The following is a 20,508-nucleotide window of genomic DNA, read 5'->3' as shown; positions in this document are numbered from 1 at the left end:
GATATATATTTCTTTGGTATTAAAATTTTCATAAACCATGTTTTAAATATGCTATCTTTTTTTTGAAATACACTTTTGTGATTTTTGTTTTGCCAGTAATAAAAACCCTGGACACTAGCGGTAATTGTCAAAGACCAGTTTTCTGACTTGCTGTATCTCAACTAACGCATAAAATAACAAGCCTGTAAAAATTTGAGCTTAATTGGTCGTCAAAGTTACGAGATAATAATGAAAGAAACAACACCCTTGTCGCACGTGTGCGTTCAGATGCTTGTTTTCGAGACCTCAAATTCTAAACCCGAGGTCTTGAAATCAAATTAGTGGAAAATTACTTCTTTCTCGAAAACTACTCCACTTCAGAGGGAGCCGTTTCTCACAATATTTTATACTACCAACCTCTTCCCATTACTCGTTAGCAAGTAAGGTTTTATGCTTACATAATAAATATTTTGAGTAACTACCAATAGAGTCCACTGCCTTTAAACCCAATGATGTTTTATATTGTGGGAAGTACGTATTACCTCTTTGTCAGCAAACAGCAGATCATCCTGAATCACAGCTCCAACTAAATTTGAGCCCGGAACATCATCAATGTCTACAAATGAATGGACACCCTCCACAGTGAGTGCTGCACTAGCATCAACAGCCCTGCCCAAGAAATTGCAATTAATAATAAACTGGTCCTTGCTCTATGGTTCTAATATTATTATTATTATTATTTTTTTTATTATTTTTTTTATGCAAGTTGCCTGACACACAAGGCCTGAAGGCCACTTTAAGGTGTGGGCTACAATTATATTTTCCAGAGGCAGTTGCCACCTACTCCTAGGGCTGAAACAGGGTTACCCCTTTCACAGTCCATACGAATGTAGGCTTGGGTATCATCGCACCCCTAGTATAGGGGCATAGCAAAGCGCTCAGTATCTTGTCCTGCAAGGTATGTGGAGCTACGTTTTTAAAGTATTTAACATAGTCCTTCATAGCACCATGTAATGGTTTATAAGGTCCTGTGGCGCAATATGCTGCCAATCGAGCCAGGAACACCATTTTTTTATTTTTTATTTTTTATGCAAGTTGCCCGACACACAAGGCCTGAAGGCCACTTCAAGGTGTGGGCTACAATTATATTTTCCAGAGGCGGTTGCCACCTACTCCTAGGGCTGAAACAGGGTTACCCCTTTCACAGTCCATACGAATGTAGGCTTGGGTATCATCGCACCCCTTGTATACAGTAAACAGTATCTTGTCCTGCAAGGTATGTGGAGCTACGTTTTTAAAGTATTTAACATAGTCCTTCATAGCACCATGTAATGGTTTATAAGGTCCTGTGGCGCAATATGCTGCCAATCGAGCCAGGAACACCATTTTTTTATTTTTTATTTTTTATGCAAGTTGCCCGACACACAAGGCCTGAAGGCCACTTCAAGGTGTGGGCTACAATTATATTTTCCAGAGGCGGTTGCCACCTACTCCTAGGGCTGAAACAGGGTTACCCCTTTCACAGTCCATACGAATGTAGGCTTGGGTATCATCGCACCCCTTGTATACAGTAAACAGTATCTTGTCCTGCAAGGTATGTGGAGCTACGTTTTTAAAGTATTTAACATAGTCCTTCATAGCACCATGTAATGGTTTATAAGGTGCTGTTGCGCAATATGCTGCCAATCGAGCCAGGAACACCAGGGCGAACCCCTTCTCTTTTCGCCAAGTACACTGGGTTCTTTTACGGGCACTACACATACACCCCTACTCTTATGAAATAAGTTATTGAATTTTTTCTGTGCAGGGCCAAATTTCTTAGAGCTGTTAGTTAGCACAAAAAGTGGCTAAGCACAACAAAATTATGCTCACCAGAACAAGGTTACCAACCAAAACTACCAAATTACTGATACATTTTGTGACTGGTATCCTGCTTATTTCTGCTTAGTAGACAATTGTTAGGCAATATTTTCTGCTTAAGCAGCTTTGTGAAATTGGGCCATGGTCTTACCCTAATGCTACAAAATCACCTACCCAAAAGAAAAGACATCGATGTGGTTTAAAGCCATTGGACATTTTCAGTAAACAATAAAAGGCCCACACTTTGTGTATCACAACTTATATATAAAACAACAAACCTGTGAAAATTTAGGCTCAATCGGTCATCGGAGTTGGGAGAAAATAACGGGAAACCCATCCTTGTTTTCGCACATTTCGCTGCATGACATGTGTTTAAAATAAATCCGTAATTCTCGAAATCGAGAATTGATAATTGTTTTAATGTTTTCTCAAAAAGTAAAGCATTTCATGGAATAATATTTCAAGAAAAATCTTTCACCATTACCTTTTGTAAACCCTGTAAGTTATTTGTAAATCTTTTATTTATTTTTCTGTTCCGAAAGTGTCCAATGGCTTCAATGAACGGCAAACTTTTCTGATTACTTACACAATTTTTGCATGGGCCTTCTCACTCATGACAAGGCCGAGGTAAAGTTCACCTGATGAAAAAAAGAAGGAGAAGAAAGTGAACATTTATCTTAGGAAATCTGCGTAATCTGAAATCTCAAAAAGGGAAACAATCCTTGGTTCATCATTCACAAGTCCAAACATATCAACACCTCAATTAACTAAAGAAGCTTTTTGATTGCTGACGTTGACGTTTTTTATTATGTTTTTAAAACTTTCACGCTGGCCTGTGCCTGTGATATTGGCTTGTTTTTCTATAATTCTGATGGACACTCCCGACGAAGCTATTCCCAGGTCAAATTTCCAGTTGAACCCAGTTAACTGGGGTCAACTGGTTCAACTGGATAGAGACCAAACTCGTCCAATTTCCATATTAACCAACTGGTTTGGACTAGGTTTAACTGTGTTCAACTCGGTTTAAATTATAAACCAGTTGGTGTCTGTCCATTTTCCATATTAAACCAACTGGTTTAAACTGTGTTTAACTAGTTTATCAGCTGGTTTTCAACTAGTTCCAGTTAAACAGTTTAACTAGGTTCAATTAGAATTTTGACCAGGGTCATTATTTGCGTTGCCAAGTATGTCTTTTTACTTACTGTTTTAAAAGAAAATCAAACTGTGTGATTATTTGTTTTTGTTATAAGTTAAATTCCTTTCCGTATTACTTAATTCATTAACTGTATTTTGTTTTATAATATTGTTACCCTCCCCAGTTCCAGTTTGGAATAAAACATAATACAATACAATACAATACAATGGTGTTTCAGACAAACGACTCATACAGCTTGATGACGTCACATTTCGTTAATTTAGAAATCCCGCGATTTGTTTGTTATACTATTGGCTTTTGTTTTTACCCTTGACAGCTGGAATATCATCTACATAAACAGCTTCTCCTGTGACTTGCTTCAAGGCATCTAGATGAGTTAATGGACGACCCACTCCATCTGAATCTGGCTGAGTCGATGGTACCTCCTTTATAGATTGTAAATTCACAGGAAACCAGATATGAGGAGTGATAAAGTGTTGTTACAAACTATGCTTTGATTTTTTTTTAAACAATACCCTCAAATTAATTAATTGTATTAATTCTCTGGATTTATTCACACGCCTTCTCAAAACTCACTTGTTAAAGGCAGTGGACACTATTGGTTATATCTCAACATACGCATAAAATACCAAACCTGTGAAAATTTGAGCTCAATCGGTCATCGAACTTGCGAGATAATAATGAAAGAAAAAAACACCCTTGTCACACGAAGTTGTGTACGTTTAGATGCTTGATTTCGAGACCTCAAGTTCTAAATCTGAGGTCTCGAAATCAAGTTTGTGGAAAATTACTTCTTTCTCGAAAACTATGGCACTTCAGAGGGAGCTGTTTCTCACAATGTTTTATACTATCAACCTCTCCCCATTGCTCGTCACCAAGAAAGGTTTTATGCTAATAATTATTTTGAGTAATTACCAACAGCGTCCACTGCCTTTAAAGTCTATCTAATTTGGTTTGTTTTCTTTTTTGACTTTATGCAGCGCATTGGGACTCTGTATGTAATGTGCTTTATAAGAACGGTTAATTATTACTATTATTAATTCAATAGTCGTAAATACATGGGACAGTTTATCCACTCTGTATTTAAATACCAGTACTTGTAAGTACTGTACATGCTATTCTCAAAAACTACAGCACCTCAGCGAGTAATATTTTAAGGGAAGCTTACTGTCATCTTCAAACCGTGTAAGTTTAATGCAAATCTGTGGACATTGTGGTTTGTGCCATTGAAAAAAATTACCCAGAACCTTTAAACCCAATACATTTTTTAAACAAACACCATTCTGTCGAGCATCTCAAAAATAACAATACCTGGAACATCTGCACAGCTTTTACAAATCCATTACGGTGATCTTGATTGGCCGTTTTGTAGGATGTTGGAACAGTTGAGCCACTCACATCAGGCTTTGTAAAAAGAAACAGAGGCGAATATTGAAGGTTCATAACTATTGAGGTCGACTTTAATTTTGTTCATACATAGGGGTTACAATAAATGTCTGCTTGTTAATCTGACTCGATTTTGTTAACAATTTAGGTTCACACTAGAGGATATATTTCAGGTTACTTTCAGGTAACTTTACTGGAGAATCAGGGAAAGTTCTTGAGTTTTGAGTTGTTGTACTCTCCTACAAAGCATTGCTGGTGTCCTGGAGAAGGTGTTGGGCTGCAAAATCCATTACTTTGTTGTGCTTTGTGCTTTTGCTGTCATAATTGTGCTGATCAGTTGTGGTATTGTCAGTTTGTCATGAGAGAGATTGGAAGCCCTTATCCCTCTTCACATCTCTATTAACTTTTACTTCTCTTGTGTTTTTGTCTTAAAGCGCATAGAGACTTCTCTGTGATTGTGATATGCACTCTACAAAAATGGTTCATTATTATTATTATTATTATTGTTATAGCTTGCAGTGCTACTGGACAATAGACCGATCCACTAAGCTCCGCCCCATTGCATATTGACCAATCACCATGCAAAAAAGGTCTGGCAAAGAAGGTCTGACATGCGTGCGCGTATCCTGGCGCGCGCGGCAGAGTTGTGCAGAAACGCATTGGAGAGCCCCACGTGTTCTTGCTCACACGTGCGTCGTGGGCGGAGCCTACTGGATCGGTCTCTTTCTAGGGCCAGCAAAGTAATGACCAGAACATGGAGGCTATAATGGACCGTTCCGGCTTTCCACTAAAGCTCCGCCCATCACGCAGGTGAGCAAGACACATGTACGAGCACTCCCAATGACATTCTGCACGATTCTGCCGCGCGTGCCAAATATACACGCACGCATGACCGAGTTTGTCCGACCACAATCATTGCGGTGATTGGTCAAATGGGTGAACGCGCACAGTTTGATCGACAGGCCGGATCGGTCCATTGTCTTGTGAAGTATCAGGCCTGACAATAAACCCTTCCCATGAAATATGTAAACTGCACATAGCGCGTGCGCACTAACGTTTTGGTTGGCAAAATGAGGGAAAATCGTGCTGTTTTGTACACGGCTAATGGGTGCGTGAAGCACACCCGATTGCGCGTCTGCTTAGTGCACAACTCTATGGTGTTTACCAACCAACAGGGTCTGTACGCATGCGCATATTTCATGGGAAGGGTCCATTGCCCTGCTAATAAAAGCACCATGCCAATGACATCACTATTGTTTCACTATTTTTCAAACAAATATTTTCTATATATCTTTTTCCCTTGTGAAACAAATTTTGATGTTTCAATTTTGTAATGTGTACTTTGAGAAAAAGTAAAAGAATGTTGCAAAACTTGCCACCAAAATGACAATGCAAAAAATAGTAGTTAGTGGCCTGAAGTTTCGACCCTAGTTTTTCAGTGTAACTTTATCTCATTTGTAAGTCTTTTTACTCTCTGCATATTTTTCTTTCTAAAATGGAAAAAATTGTTTAAAGAATAAACCATTAATAAATGAATGAATGGTTTATTAACAAGATTCCTAAAACAATGAAAATCTGATATCACTCACCAGTTTCTTGGTGATTTTCTCTAGGACAAAGAGATAAAACTTGAAGAAGAAGCCGAGAGTGAGGGACTGACGATAGGGCTCCATCCCGCCGGGGGCACCAGGGGGAAGGGGCAAGTCCTGGATCAGTAACGGGCACATGGCTTCCACTAAACCATCACACCAGGCCCTTCAAAAAACAGATGTCAGAAATACAGTTTAATTGAACCGTTCTTATCTCAATTTAATTCATTTTAACTTATGAAAATATACCACAAGTCTTATATGGGTTATAAGGCAATGCATGGTGAGGTACCAAAGTATATTTGGTTTGCAGTAATACATGTACCATGTGTGTATCTAGCCTACTTGCTAAGTATATTTTGTTGTGGCTTGCTTTTTGTCGACTAGCCACTGTAGATTTTTTTTGTGGCTCAGGAGACTTATGTTGTGGCTAACGCAGAGCAGATTTTAGGAATGGAAGACTTCTCAATTCAGAAAAGAACTGTTCTGCTTTTTAACTACTACCCGAGGAAAGGTACTACCCTAGGAAATCAGCCGGGACTATGTACAACCTTTTACAACTTTTTTGATGAAGGGGACTTCTGGTTGTTTACGATCACTACCGTAGAATGAATTGTTTAATACTCATTGCTTATGCTTCAATTCATATAACAGAGTTTTTGAAATTTACCTTCCCTTAAGACTTGCCATAGTCCTCACAGCAAACACCGATGTAGCAGCCATACCTCCAAATGCAAGCCGGCATTCCTCCACAACGTTAGTGCCTGGTTTGAAGACTACTCTCATGGCAGCGTTGACTACGGAAATATCCATCTCACGACGAAGGGACAGCTTGAATACTTTCATATATTCATTCTGGGAAAAACAGAGAGAATAATTTGGCTAGCTAAAGATATTGTACAGCATTGTTTAAAAAAAGTTCTTTCATTCAAACCCCCTATTGACCCATTTCACCCGACGTCATCAGCAGAAAAATCTTAAATGTGCCATACTTTAGGGCAATTTCACTGTGCGTTTTTGTATACAACTCTATGCTACGTGTTATGCAGTAAAGTGGGCATTTTAGGCGATGCGGCGTTAATACACGTAAACCTAACTGCCCACCAACATGGTGAGCGTGGCATTGGTCGCTGCTTGTGATGCGCGTGCCAAGGGGTCAATATGCCTTGCTTCACAAAATTGTCCAGTGAAAACTTTGCTGATATGACACTTTGTCATAGTTTTCATGGAGAGCCACTTATGAGCCACTTATGTCCAAATGCTTGATTGAGATTTACATTTTTCATTGTGCTTTCGATTCAAGGCAGTGGACACTATTGGTAATTATTAAAAATAATTATTAGCATAAAGCCCTCACTTGGTTACGAGCGATGGGGAGCTGTTGATAGTATAAAATATTGTGTGAAACGGCTCCCTCTGAAAACACATTTTTCTTTCATTATTATCTTGCAACTTCAACGACCAACTTCAATCTGCCATGATTTTCATTTAAAAAAAACATTCATCACCAAGAACGGTTTTATGCTCTAATAATTATTTTGAGTAATTACCAATAATGTTCTCGATTCCCAATTGTTTTCCCAAACGTTATCACCAAAATCCAATGACCATTGTGAATATTCAAAACTAGCTAACCTCTGATGTGAAGGGTATGTTAATGACTTGGATGACCTCATCCTTAGCAATGATGTCCTGCTTGGAACCAGTGAAGACATTAGCGTCCATAGTGATCAAACGTGTACCTTATGATTGCAGAATGTAGACAATTAAAGCAATCACACAACATCTGTAAACAGTATTGTCCAAAGGCCCACTTCATGTATCACAACTTAAAAATAAAACAACAAACTTGTGAAAGTTTAGGCTCAAATCGGTTATCGGAGTCGGAAGAAAACAACGGGAAAACCCATCCTTGTTTCCACACGTATCGCCGTGTCACGACATTGTGTTTAAAATAAATCCATTATTCTTGATATCGAGAATTGATAATTGTTTCAAAGTTTTCTCAAAAAGTAAAGCATTTCATGGAACAATATTTCAATGGAAGTCTTTCACCATTACCTTTTGTAAACCCTGTAAGTCATTTGTAAATCTGTGAACTTTTAATTTTTGTTCTGTTCAGAAAGTGTCCAATAGCGTTAAGATATCAGGGTTTGCCCACTTCATGCCGACAAATGTTTACCGTGCCTCCTGAATCGTAAAACCTTGCTCTTTACCTCTTTTAGATGTAACTTCTAGTGTGCAATCTGCTGCCATCAGGACCGGGTTGAGATCAGAAATGGGTGAGCGTCTTGCTATAGTACCGCCCAAACTCTGAAAAAAATCAAAACATTTTAATCAATGAAAACTTGCTGACCCAGACCTCATGTGCACTAACAAGGAACTGTGTAACAAATACAAATAATAATAGTGGCTTCTTTAATGCTCATATCCGTCACTAACTTCAACATTCAGTATTTTCTTGCAAGGTATATGGGACTACATTTGAATTATGAGACCTACTTCTTTTTTACATAGCACCATGTACTGGTTTACAAAGCGCAGTGTGGCACAATATGCTGCCAATCAAATATTAATGTGATTTATAGTAACCACTGAAGTAGTAAAGACTTGAAACTTTGCATGACGAGAAACAATCTAGTTGGGCTTGTTTGTAACACCATAGTATCTGTGGTGGTTTCGAAAAGTTGTTACACCAAGGATTCTTCTCAGAAGCACCCCAATTCCTAGATTGGTTGTTTCCATGGTGTTATCACAAACCCAACCTCTTCTGTAGGTACCTTTATGGTTAATGCACTTAGGGTGTCTAACTCATTGACCCTTTTTGCGGCCACCTTCCACTCACAAAACTAGCTCTGCTGCATCCTCATACAAAAAGAATGGTACCGTGAGGTATCTGCAATTTAAACCTATTTATGCAAATGTCGCGAAATTTAAATCCAGTTTGAAACGCACAGTAAAGCCAAAGCCAGTCAGCGTAACTTTTAGAAAAAGTCCGATGAGAACACGGCTGTGGGAACCCAGTAGAACAAAGAAAATCGTTTTGGGGACTTCTGCTTCATTTAAAAGTCATCACAATGGTGTATGCCTACTACCCACATCAACAATCCCATAAAAAAAGTAAACTCACTGCTTTATTTCTTATCTGAGTACTGCCAAACCTTTGTATCTTGTCCACAACGGCAGCAAAGATCCGCGTCTTATGCTCTGTAAAAATGACAACAAAATCGGTCAGAATGCGAAAGAAAAAAAAACCTCCTCTGAACCTTTATATCAGATGCTAAACCTCAATGCTTGGGGTGTTAGTCGTGGCCGAGCGGATAGTAGCAACAAACTCAAGCTCTGGTATTTCTGTTCAGCAGGGTGTGGGTTCGAGTCCCTGTCGTGACACTCATGTCCCTGAGCAAGACACTTGCCTATAATTGTTTCTCTACACCCAGGGGTAAATGGGTATCTAGGAGGGCAGAGATGGTTCTTTTGATTGATTTAGCTTAAAAGCGCATATTTATTGGACAGGCTGTACACTTTCCAGGGAGCTGAGATGGTTTAAGGTATGAGTTAAGGCCCAGTGACCAGGGAAGCGCTTTGAGACGCCCTTCGATTTGAAAAGCTACGGGGACAGGTTTTTTTCCATTACAGCACCCAGACTCTGGAACTCACGGGAAATACAAAACATCTCCATCTTTCAGCAGCAACTTAAGACACACCTGTTCACACTTGCTTTCCCTACCACTTGAGAATTCCCTCTTTTCCATCTTGACCAGCGCCTTTGAATGGTTTTACACCAGATTCGCCTTTATGAATGCTGTGTAATTATTATTTATTTATTTTTTATAAAAAAAACCAATTAGTATTAATATTACGGTTCTTCTTGAAACCACTGCTTGGACTTTGGATTCGGCTTCAGGCTTCATCATCTAATCTGAAGCCCTGAGCGCGTACGTAAAGCACACGCAATTTGTCAAAACAACTGTAGGCCCAAGCTATAGCCTAGCGGAGTCCAATCTGGAGCCGAAGCAGTTGTTTCCAAAAGGGCCTATTATTCTTTAAACCCACCTGGTTGTGTTTTGACCAGCTGCTTGAGGTACCCATCCAGAGTTGTTAGAGGGACTGAGGCGCCGATTCTGACCCCGTTGGGTGTGGTCTCCATGCTTGTCAACTCAGGCACGTGGTTCAAGTCAATTAGAACAGGATATGTCCGATTCTTGAACTTAACTTCAATACCTGCCCGATGGAAGAATTTAGATTTATTAACACTATATCAACTAATCCTCAAAGTATTTATACCTCATTCTTTCACTGATGGAGAAACAATGCAAAACAGGCCAATGGGAGTGAAATTTTTAAAAATACTTTTTATTTGTAAATTTAAATACCAAAATATATACTTCCTTCCTGCAAAATTACATCAGAAAGTGGTTACTAGCATAGAAAGAAATTGTGTCGTTGTATGTTCAATTAACAACTCAACTTTAATCTCCTTTTTCTCAATTTCCTTCTCTCAATTCTCCTGGTGTTTCTATATACTTTCACAACGTTTGAACCAAATTAGGTACCAACATGGGGTTTTAACAGCATTAAAGTCGATGATGCTCTTTTCAAATGTATCCACAAATCATAAACTTGCCTCAGTCGTCAAACGACTCGTATTGCTTGATCTCATCACATATACTATATGAATCAACCATATGTGACCCGCTCCGTGAAAATGAGTCAGATGTAGGCAGTTTCAGGAATCGAGTTATATGCATGGCTGGAAAGAACTCATCAGCAGCAGTAATTTGGTATGTGTCTAAGCTTTGGGGTGTATCGCGTTGTTGAGTTACTCCCGTTTGAAACTAGCCACTACACCATTTTTTGTGAAAAACGAATTACAAGTAAAATGATATTTTAAACTACCATTGTGTGCAAAAGGATACAAATTAGACATAAGTATGATCACAAAATGGTTGTATTCATAGCTTTATTGCCTAAAAGTAAGTGTTCTAAAGGTTAACCATGAAACTAAAGATCTTATAAAGAAAAACAAAGATTTTTTTTATAATTTTGTTTTAATACATTTTCCACATTAAACTGTCCATAACTTAATATTGCATTGGGCGACATGTAACTCATTTTCACAGAGTGGGTCACATTATGTAAAATGGGGCCAGACATTCCATTCTGAGTAGAGGTTACATAATCAGACATTTTTTTACTCTAACAGTATTTTAGATGAGTTTGGAGGTTGAACAAAGAATTGACTAGAGTGGGATTCGAACCAACGACCTCCGGATTAACGTGCCGGCACTCTACCACTGAGCTATCTAGCCATTACGTGATCATCCATCACCAATGGGCTGTAAAGTTGACACTTTTACTGCTATGGGCTTAGTGCATTTTTTTTTTGAGAGAGAGTGTGTAATCAGCTTCAAAATGATACCATCCACATTTAAATCAGACTTTTCTTGACGAAGTTATGATTTCTCAAAGCCACCTACTTTTTTATTCAGATTTCTCAAAGATTTCTTGAAAACCCAAACAATTTAATAGGCTCTGCAATGTGCAAGTACGACTTTACAGCCCATTGGTGGTGGATGGTCACATATGTTGAGTCACTCACTTCTGTGTTGCCAACCACCCTAATATTAGCCATTGGGTGAGTCTGCTATGTAGGGACACGGCCAACACAGAGCTAGATAAGCTCAGTAAGTAGAGCGCCGGCACGTTAAAGCCATTATACACTTTCGGTAAACAGTATTGTCCAAGTCCCACACTTCGTGTATCACAACTTACATATAAAATAACAAACCTGTGAAAATCTAGGCACAATCGGTCATCGAAGTCGGGAGAAAATAACGGGAATACCCACTCTTGTTTCCGCACGCTTCGCCGTGTCATGATATGTGTTGAAAATAAATCCATAATTCTCGCTATCGAGAAATTATATTGTTTTAACGTTTTCTCAAAAAGTTAAGCATTTCATGGAACAATATTTCAAGATAAGTCTTTCACCATTACCTTCTGTAAACCCTGTAAATTATTTGTAAATCTGTGAACTTTTTTTTCTTCTTTTCTGTACCGAAAGTGTATAATGGCTTTAATCCGGAGGTTGTTGGTTCCAATCCCACTCTAGTCAACTCTTTTAAAATCATTTTAAAACTTACCCAGTCAGTTTTACATGTGGTTTATATTTATAGTGTTTTAGATGGAAACATTTTCAAATAAATTACCAAACCCTATGGAGACAAAGCGACTCACCCACTTCTGTGTTGCCAACCACCATACTAGCGTTTGGGTGAATCTCCTTGAGCGCGAGCACTTCCTGTAATGTGATTGGTCGAAACCATGTCACCTGATCACCCTTGAATGTCTTCATGATGGAAACTTCCTTGTCCAACATTATCTGTACATACCAAAGAGATTGAACACAAATCATTTTGATTTTGTTGATGAAAGTTTAATGACACCAGTGCCGACCATAAAGTTGCACACAAAAATTGTATCTCTGAAAAAGATGTCTCCTGTCAAAGTTGTCCCCAACAAAGTCGTCTCTCTGTCCAACATTAGGGAGTTTTCGTTTTCGACGACGGATGGTTCTGTGACGGTTGTTCAGCTAAACGTTGTCGTTTTCAGCACAACGAAGATTTATCCCAAGTGCGGTCGTACAAATTGCGGGACGACCGTCCTCAAAGCCGACGCAACGCAGATGACGCCAAATGTCTTCATTACCGCCGCAGAACAATCCGTCGTCGACAACAAAAACTCCCTATTATCTGTTCGAAACGGTACACAATAAATTTGATTTTGTGGATGAGAGTTTAATGACACCAGCGCAGACCATTAATCCAGCCAACTAATACCCTCGCAAAGTCATCCACAACTATTTCCTGAAAAAATTGCATCATACGTGGCTGAAATTATATTTGCATTTTGAAAATGCCTTACTTTTAGCTCCGGTGGGAAGATCACTTCTTGAGATGGGTGATAGGGTTGAAATTCACTGGGGTCAAATAGCTCTGTCGATACCTGCACAGGAATAAAATGTTAAACAAACTACAATTCTACAATTTACCAAGTTAGTCTTTGCAACAAAATCTTTCCTTTTATATAGACGATGTGACATGTGAAATCACATTCACAAAAAAACTACAAAACCTGAACTTCCTAGTTGAGCAAAATTTGATTTGTACCCTGATCCCCTTAACCCTCATACACACTGATATTAAGGAACAAAAATTAACAAGTAATATAAAACTCTACTTAACCCCAACCTTCACAGTTTTATATAAACTCTTTTTTATTGTTTATGAGGAACGGGGGCACATCTCAAACCTTTTCTTTTCATTTCTACAATTCTTCACCTTATTTGATAATCTTGACACAAAATCTCAAGTTTCACCTATGAACTTCTGGAGTTATTCTATGGACATTAAGTGATGAAGGCATTTCCACTAAAAAATTTGCTTAAACATTCTGTCCTCTTCAAAAACCCCAAATAATGGGTGTGTTCGATTAGCTTCCCTGGGTCTTCCCCCGGTGCGTTCGAATAGCTATGACAGGTCAGCCCCCAGTGCCCTGCTGGAGGAGTGGGTCACTTTGGGGCTGGCCCCAGGTGCATGACGTCACTACGAGAGCGGTGAGTGATCGTTTGCTTAGCTCATGTCAGGGGCTCACCCGAGTGAGCACCGCGGGGTAGACCCATGGAAGCTAAACGAACGCACCCACTGTTGTACTCTTTTGGAACATCGGTACTTACTCCTTCTGCCCCCTTGTCCAAACAACATTTACCATCACGGCTTCCTCCACAACATCCCTCCTGAAAATCAGAAAACAAAACCAGTAAATAAGCACTTAACTAAATGATAGCAGCTTGTTGTTCACAGTTTAATTGGGTTTTACAATGTTTTGTCTTTTGTCTGACCTTTGGGTATGTTTTTGTGTTGTGACGGTGGCCATACAAAAAAGGCAAAGCCAACTTTATACCTTATTGAATAAAACATTCCATCTTTCAACAAATGGAAATGTTCTCACTATTACACAAATGAAATTTTTATTTTTTATTTTTTTATATAAAATCTAAGTAAATCTTTGTCATTTTGATTTTGAGTATACAACTTTCAAAGAGTACAATATTTAATTGTCACATTTCACCCATTTATTTTGGTTCGGCCTGTTCGGAATTAATACGTTGTGTGTACTGCTGTGATGTGGTATGCACCCTACGCACCGTGGAGTGAAAAATGTACAGTGAATGGAAAGAAAAAAGCCTGGTGAATAACATAGCGTGCAATGGTATGTTTATTTGCAATAATGTAACGTACAATCCTCCAATCAAATGCCAAGGATATTTTTGGGTGTTATAATTGGCTAACCTTTGTAAATGTACTATAGCCCTGTAGGATTGATCGGTACCCTGTACATCGACACAGGTTCCCCGCAAGAGCAGTCTGTATCTCATCCATAGTGGGCTGCGGTCTGTTCCTCAGCAGGGCGTACATAGACATTACAATACCAGGAGTGCAGAAACCACACTGAGTCCCGTGGGCCTTGGCAAGGCGCTCCTGCGGTAAATAGAAATTGACATACATTATCTACTCCGCGGCAGTAGAATAAAGCAAGACAGTTCCCTAAGATCAAACTCTACCTGGCAAGTAGATACACACATGGTGTTACCACAAACCAAATATATGGTGATACCTCACCATGCAATGCCTCAAATCCTATACGTATAAATTTGTTTGTTCACTACTGTTCTGAGAATACAAAAGGAATCAAACTAACTGGACTTTCTCCTCCATTCCACCCAGCTAAAGCCAAGCTAATCCAGATCCCCCCTTCGACACCACCGATCCAAGCCCAGTGCCCAGACTATCTTTTACAAAGAAGAACATAAATCAGCATCCAGCTCGAGTCCAGCATTCACCGGAAGACTATCAGAGCAAACTGATTGAAGCGTTGAGTCGTTAACCACCGGTCACCGGTTCAGAACAAATACTTCTCAAAATAGGCATAAATGTTATGGCCCTTGGAAAAAACTGCAAATACTTTATCAAGTACAATTACTGACCTACATGTACATGCTGTAGGCATAATAGACAGATCAGCCTATTCAAAGGCAGTGGTCACTATTGGTAAATACTCAAAATAAGCATAAAACCTTTCTTGATTACGAGTAATGGGGAGAGGTTGGTAGTATAAAACATTGTGAGAAACAGCTCCCTCTGAATTGACGTAGTTTTCGAGAAAGAAGTAACTTTACACGAATTTGATTTCGAGACCTCAGATTTAGAGTTTGAGGTTTCAAAATCAAGCATCTGAAAGCACACAACTTTGTGTGACCAAGGGTGTTTTTTTTTCTTTCATTAGTTTCTCGTAACTTCGATGATCGATTAAGCTCAAATTTTCACAGGTTTGTTATTTTATGCATATGTTGAGATAAACCAACTATGAAGACTAGTCTTTGACAATTACCAATTGTGTCCAGTGTCTTTAATCACATTTTTCCAGATTTTTCAAGGACAAACAAAAATCAGAAAACAAACTGAAGAAGGAAGAATATCATGCCTGTCAAAAGAGATATTTAATCACATTTTTCCAGATTTTTCAAGGACAAAAAAAAATCAGAAAACAAACTGAAGTAGGAAGAATATCATGCCTGTCAAAAGAGATATTCACATGGTGTTACCGCAAACCTTTCTACTTAATCCAACTCTCAAAGAAAAACAAAATGACTTCCTACCTGGACTGGGTGCAGTCTGGTTCTGATGCTGCCGATTCCTTCAATGGTTGTGACTGCCATTCCATGCAGGGAACATATCGGAATCAAGCAAGCATTCACGGCATGATGACTGCAAGAAAAAAAATGTCATATCAGACTATAATAAAAGACACTGGTCACTTAGACCTTTCTATTGCAACGTCACAACCTGAGTTTTTGCCAACCGCGGCTGGAAAATAGAAAACCATCAAAACTAACCAAATCAGATAGCCATAGTTTGTAGAAACACTACAAAAATATTTTAAAATTTGTTTTTTCCAACCGCGGTTGGAAAATAGAAATCCATCCATAACTATTGACTCAGATAGCCATAGTTTGTAGAAACACTACAAAAATATTTTAAAATTTGTTGGAAGCAAATCATAAGAGATAAATGAGCTCATGAAACTTTACAGAAAATATTGAATTTGGTTACAATATTGAGTTTGGTCACAATTTTGTTTATTAGGCCGGCCATGCCAACGTTGTTTACCAACAATAATGGAAAGGTTTATTGGGTAGTACAAGTGGAACGATGGATGGACCCCTTGCATGGGCCACCATAACTGAGGTAAAATAATGGAAATCTTCAAGTAGGTAGGCAACACCCACAACTCTCAGCCAAAGATTAGGTTGGTGTAGTGGTGTCTTGCCTCGCCTTCCACCTCTGAAACCCAGATTCGAATCCCACTGGGGGCATTATGTGGATTGGGTCTTCAGTCTATTGACTGTGTAGGTTTTCCCTGGAATACTTTACTGGGGTTTTTCCTCCCACATCTAAAACTAAAATTTCTTCATCATCTTTGGTTCTTGTGTTGCTTCTAAAGTTATCCAGATCCAGATCCAGATGAAAGATGATAATCCGTGAGGGCGCTGTTCAAACTTTCATAGTAAGAGGTGTCTTTACAATCGCACAAGGCTTGAACAACATTATATAATAATAAGAAATTCCAAGATTTATGTGAAGATTTGAGGTCTTCAGGTTAACTTACCTGATAGATCCACTCTGTGTGGAGTACTGAGACACCATGATGGTACAAGCCCCACAACCTCCTTCTCCACAGCCAAGTTTACTCCCAGTAAGAAGTACTAGCAGGCAAAACTAAGGATCACTCTCAATATAGAATTTCAACTGCCTCTAGCTACCGGGCAATCTTAGTGGTAAGCCTAGTTGGTAAAGACACTGGTCTAGAATCGCAAAGGTCGTGGCTTCCCTAAGTAGGCATGATATGCATGTGATTTTTTTTCACAGACATGACAGAAAGTGCTGAGTACATGTACATGGTGCGAACACACATCGGTGCTCCCAGTAAGAAGTACTACGATTCAGGCAAAACTAAGGATCACTCAATATAGGATTTCAACTGCCTACTGGGCAATCTTGGTGGTAGGCCTAGTTGGTAAAGACACTGGTCTAGAAACGCAAAGGTCGTGGCTTTGAATCCCACCTACATGTAAGTAGGCCTGATATGCATGTGATTTTTTATGACAGAACTCAGGAAAGTACTGAGTATATGGTACTAATAATGTATATGGGTAAAACCAGAATTAATAAGGATCAATCTCATGAGGTGGGTTTATAACGGTAGCAACCCGAGACAAGCCAAACATGCTCGTTGACACATATAATAATAATAATAGAATTAAAAAGCATACATTGTATATAGCGCCAAAATCTGCCAAAAAAGACGCTCAGTGTTAACAGATTCAATAAATATACTGAAATATATATTAAACAACAGTAAGCATGAACAGGAATTCCATGAACCCCTACAAATTTGTTTTTCTTTCATTCAATGAGCCAAACACAACTGTCAAATTAAAATGGCCACGCTAATTTTGCCTTCAAATCTCAAACTTTTGCGGTTTTGGAATTGCCGCAACGAGTTTGTGGTCCCTATCTATAACTGCATTGGTTTTCCCCTGTTTTGGTTTTCATCCCATGTCTAAAACATATTCTCTTCTCTACAGGGTTACTTTCGTGTAGTTACACTATTACCCAGAATATGTATTAATAATATTTATTATAACACTCAAAGGATACACTTGGTACGCAAGTAGGTTAATATTGTGACTTCTGGTTGGGCATGGTGATCAACAATCTATAGGAAGAAATATGATTTTTTTCAAATTTATGTAGAAATGAGAACTGGTTAAAGGAGCACGTTGCCTTGGATCGGTCAAGTTGGTCTTTAAAAAGCATACTGTTTGTTATAAAATGCAAATGATTAGAGAGATATTTTACAAGTAGAATATAATGATCCACACAAGTTTTTACTCGAAATTGCTGGTTTTCCTTTTACCTCGTCGACAAACACAAGAAGTCAAATTTAAAAAGAAATTAAAAGGAACACCACGCAATTTCGAGGCAAATGTATGTGGATCATTGTATTCTACTTTTAAAACATCTTTCTAACCAAAGCATTTTGTAACAAACGGTTACAAACGCTTTTCAAAGACCAACTCGACCGATCCAAGGCAACTCGACCGATCCAAGGCAACGTGTTCCTTTAATATATTGTTTTAAATTTGGCATGATAAATTCTATGTAGAACACAATCAAAAGAACACCATTGGTTCAATTCCCAGCGTGCATTGATTCAAAAATTGATAAAACTTTTCAAAAGGCAAATGCTTAGATAAAAAACAACTTGTAAAGTTTTTTTTTTTTTAAAGGAGAAAAAGAAAAAAATCAGCCAACATGTATAATAGATGGGTCTATTAATAGAGCTGCTTAATCAGAAAATATTGCTTTTAAAGCCATTATACACTTTCGGAACAGAAAAAAAAAAAAGTTCACAGATTTACAAATAACTTACAGGGTTTACAGAAGGTAATGGTGAAAGACTTCCATTGAAATATATTTCCATGAAATGCTTTACTTTTTGAGAAAACATTAAAACAATTATCAATTCTCAATATCGAGAATTACGGGTTTATTTTAAACACATGTCATGACACAGCGAAACGTGTTTTGGGCCCTGGCAGCAAAGTCGGTACACCTAAATTCTAAACACTATAAACAATCTCAACCCTTACATGTATCCATTTACTCCTGGTTGATGAGAAGCAATTATGGTTAAACAAAATTCTTACTCAGGGACTTTAAAGACATTGGACACTATTGGTAATTGTCAAAGACCAGTCTACTCACTTGGTGTATCTCAACCTATGCATAAATAACAAACCTGTGAAAACTTTAGCTCAATCGGTCGTCCAAGTTACGAGATAATAGCGAAAAGAAAAAACATGGTCACACGAAGTTGTGTGCGTTCAGATGCTCGATTTCGAGACCTCAAATTCTAAACTTGAGTTCTCGAAATCAAATTCGTGCAAAATTACTTCTTTCTCGAATACTACTCCACTTCAGAGGGAGCCGTTTCTCACAATGTTTTATATTACCAACCTCTCCACATTACTTGCTACCAAGTAAGGTTTGAGTAATTACCAATAGTTTCCACTGCCTTTCAGAGGACTGCGACCAGGGGGCAATTTCTAAGCGCTGCCTTAAATTTGTTTTTCAATAGCTTTATAGCATCAAAGGCCTACGCAATGAGTATTAGACAGAAAATTATGACGATCAGCTTTGCATGTTCACTATCCCTGACATTCGTTTTTGTATAGGAATAAGCGCCGGAAGGTTAGCATGCCTTTTCATGGTTCTTTTGAATAGCAGCACTCTATGAAAAACGAAACTTTCGGAGTAAGCACAAAACCAGCTGCCATTCCTGCAAAATTGGGCCCTAAACATCTACACATTGAGGACACTTTCCACAGGAAGGAAGCACAGTGTCCTGGACACCGGAACCACCCAATGCCATAGTTAGCTTACATACAACCCCATGCAACTTTTTTTTTACAGCATTAATTGTAATTAAGCACTTTATTTCTCACAAGTGCACTGTTCCGACCTACTGCTACTGTCGGTATTGTTTTGTCCTTGAGTTTTTTTAATTATATTATCATTCTTTGTTTCCGCCTAAAACCCCATGCAGCATTTGTACACCTTTTTTTTAAAGCCTAATAAGTAATAATAATAATAAGCCTAATAAGCCTAACAAGTATGAAGGTAACATAGTTAAATCATACCTATCTGCAAAATGGTAGAAAACTTGCAAAAGCCCATTACTGGTTATAGCAGCACACCATTTTGGCAAATGGTGGAAAACCTCTATTCTTTACATTTACTGGTTTTGTAGCTGCACACCATTTTTGGCAAAATGGCAAAGAAAACCTTTTCTGGGCCAATCATGCCAAAACTGGTTTTATAGCTGCGCAAACTATTATATTTTGGGCAAAATGGTAAAGAAAATCTTTTCTGGGCCAATACCTTTTTGTTTAAAGCGGCACACGTCCATTTCAGCAAACGGGTAGAAAACCTCTATTGGGCCAACACATGGTTTTGGCTGCATACCAAAATGGTCAAAATGGTATAGAAAACCTTTTCTGGGCCAATACCGGTTTTGTAATGTTTTGCTATAATATATAGGATACCTATTGGGCCAAAACTATGAGATAATTATATTCAAATAAATGCCTATGTTGAGATACACCACCTGTGAAGACTAGTCTTTGACAATTACCAATAGTGTCCAATTGGAACAGCTTTGTAATTTGTGTTTGTGCTCAAACACCTAATGTCTAGTTGTTTATTTGATGTGTTGTGGCCGCCAGTGCAGGTCTAGGTCACCTAGTGAACCCAAGCTCTGGGTGTTGTCAGCAGCAGAGTGTGGGTTCGAATCCCAGTCAGTTAAAGGAACACATTGCCTTGGATCGGTCGAGTTGGTCTTTGAAAAGCG

At 38.6% G+C, this 20,508-nt stretch overlaps 1 protein-coding gene across 1 annotated transcript in view; it reads right to left on the bottom strand.

The window, feature by feature from the left end:
- Positions 1 to 20,508, bottom strand: part of LOC139934842 (xanthine dehydrogenase/oxidase-like) — a 50,958-nt gene that overhangs the window by 21,299 nt on the left and 9,151 nt on the right. The window contains exons 3-19 of the mRNA XM_071929250.1: positions 17,754 to 17,811; positions 16,702 to 16,798; positions 15,692 to 15,800; positions 14,325 to 14,513; positions 13,709 to 13,768; positions 12,898 to 12,978; positions 12,211 to 12,355; positions 10,027 to 10,194; positions 9,101 to 9,177; positions 8,187 to 8,283; positions 7,606 to 7,712; positions 6,641 to 6,825; positions 5,971 to 6,136; positions 4,307 to 4,399; positions 3,303 to 3,420; positions 2,426 to 2,477; positions 522 to 648 (exon numbers count right to left, since the gene is read on the bottom strand). Of these exons, the coding sequence (XP_071785351.1) occupies positions 522 to 648; positions 2,426 to 2,477; positions 3,303 to 3,420; positions 4,307 to 4,399; positions 5,971 to 6,136; positions 6,641 to 6,825; positions 7,606 to 7,712; positions 8,187 to 8,283; positions 9,101 to 9,177; positions 10,027 to 10,194; positions 12,211 to 12,355; positions 12,898 to 12,978; positions 13,709 to 13,768; positions 14,325 to 14,513; positions 15,692 to 15,800; positions 16,702 to 16,798; positions 17,754 to 17,811 (1,929 nt within the window). The remainder of the gene's footprint in view (positions 1 to 521; positions 649 to 2,425; positions 2,478 to 3,302; positions 3,421 to 4,306; positions 4,400 to 5,970; positions 6,137 to 6,640; positions 6,826 to 7,605; positions 7,713 to 8,186; positions 8,284 to 9,100; positions 9,178 to 10,026; positions 10,195 to 12,210; positions 12,356 to 12,897; positions 12,979 to 13,708; positions 13,769 to 14,324; positions 14,514 to 15,691; positions 15,801 to 16,701; positions 16,799 to 17,753; positions 17,812 to 20,508) is intronic.

The sequence above is a fragment of the Asterias amurensis genome, chromosome 3 (genome assembly GCF_032118995.1).
Source record: "Asterias amurensis chromosome 3, ASM3211899v1".
NCBI lineage: Eukaryota > Metazoa > Echinodermata > Asteroidea > Forcipulatida > Asteriidae > Asterias > Asterias amurensis.
Note: the sequence above shows the minus strand (reverse complement) of the source record. Positions and strands in the feature narration are given on the sequence as shown.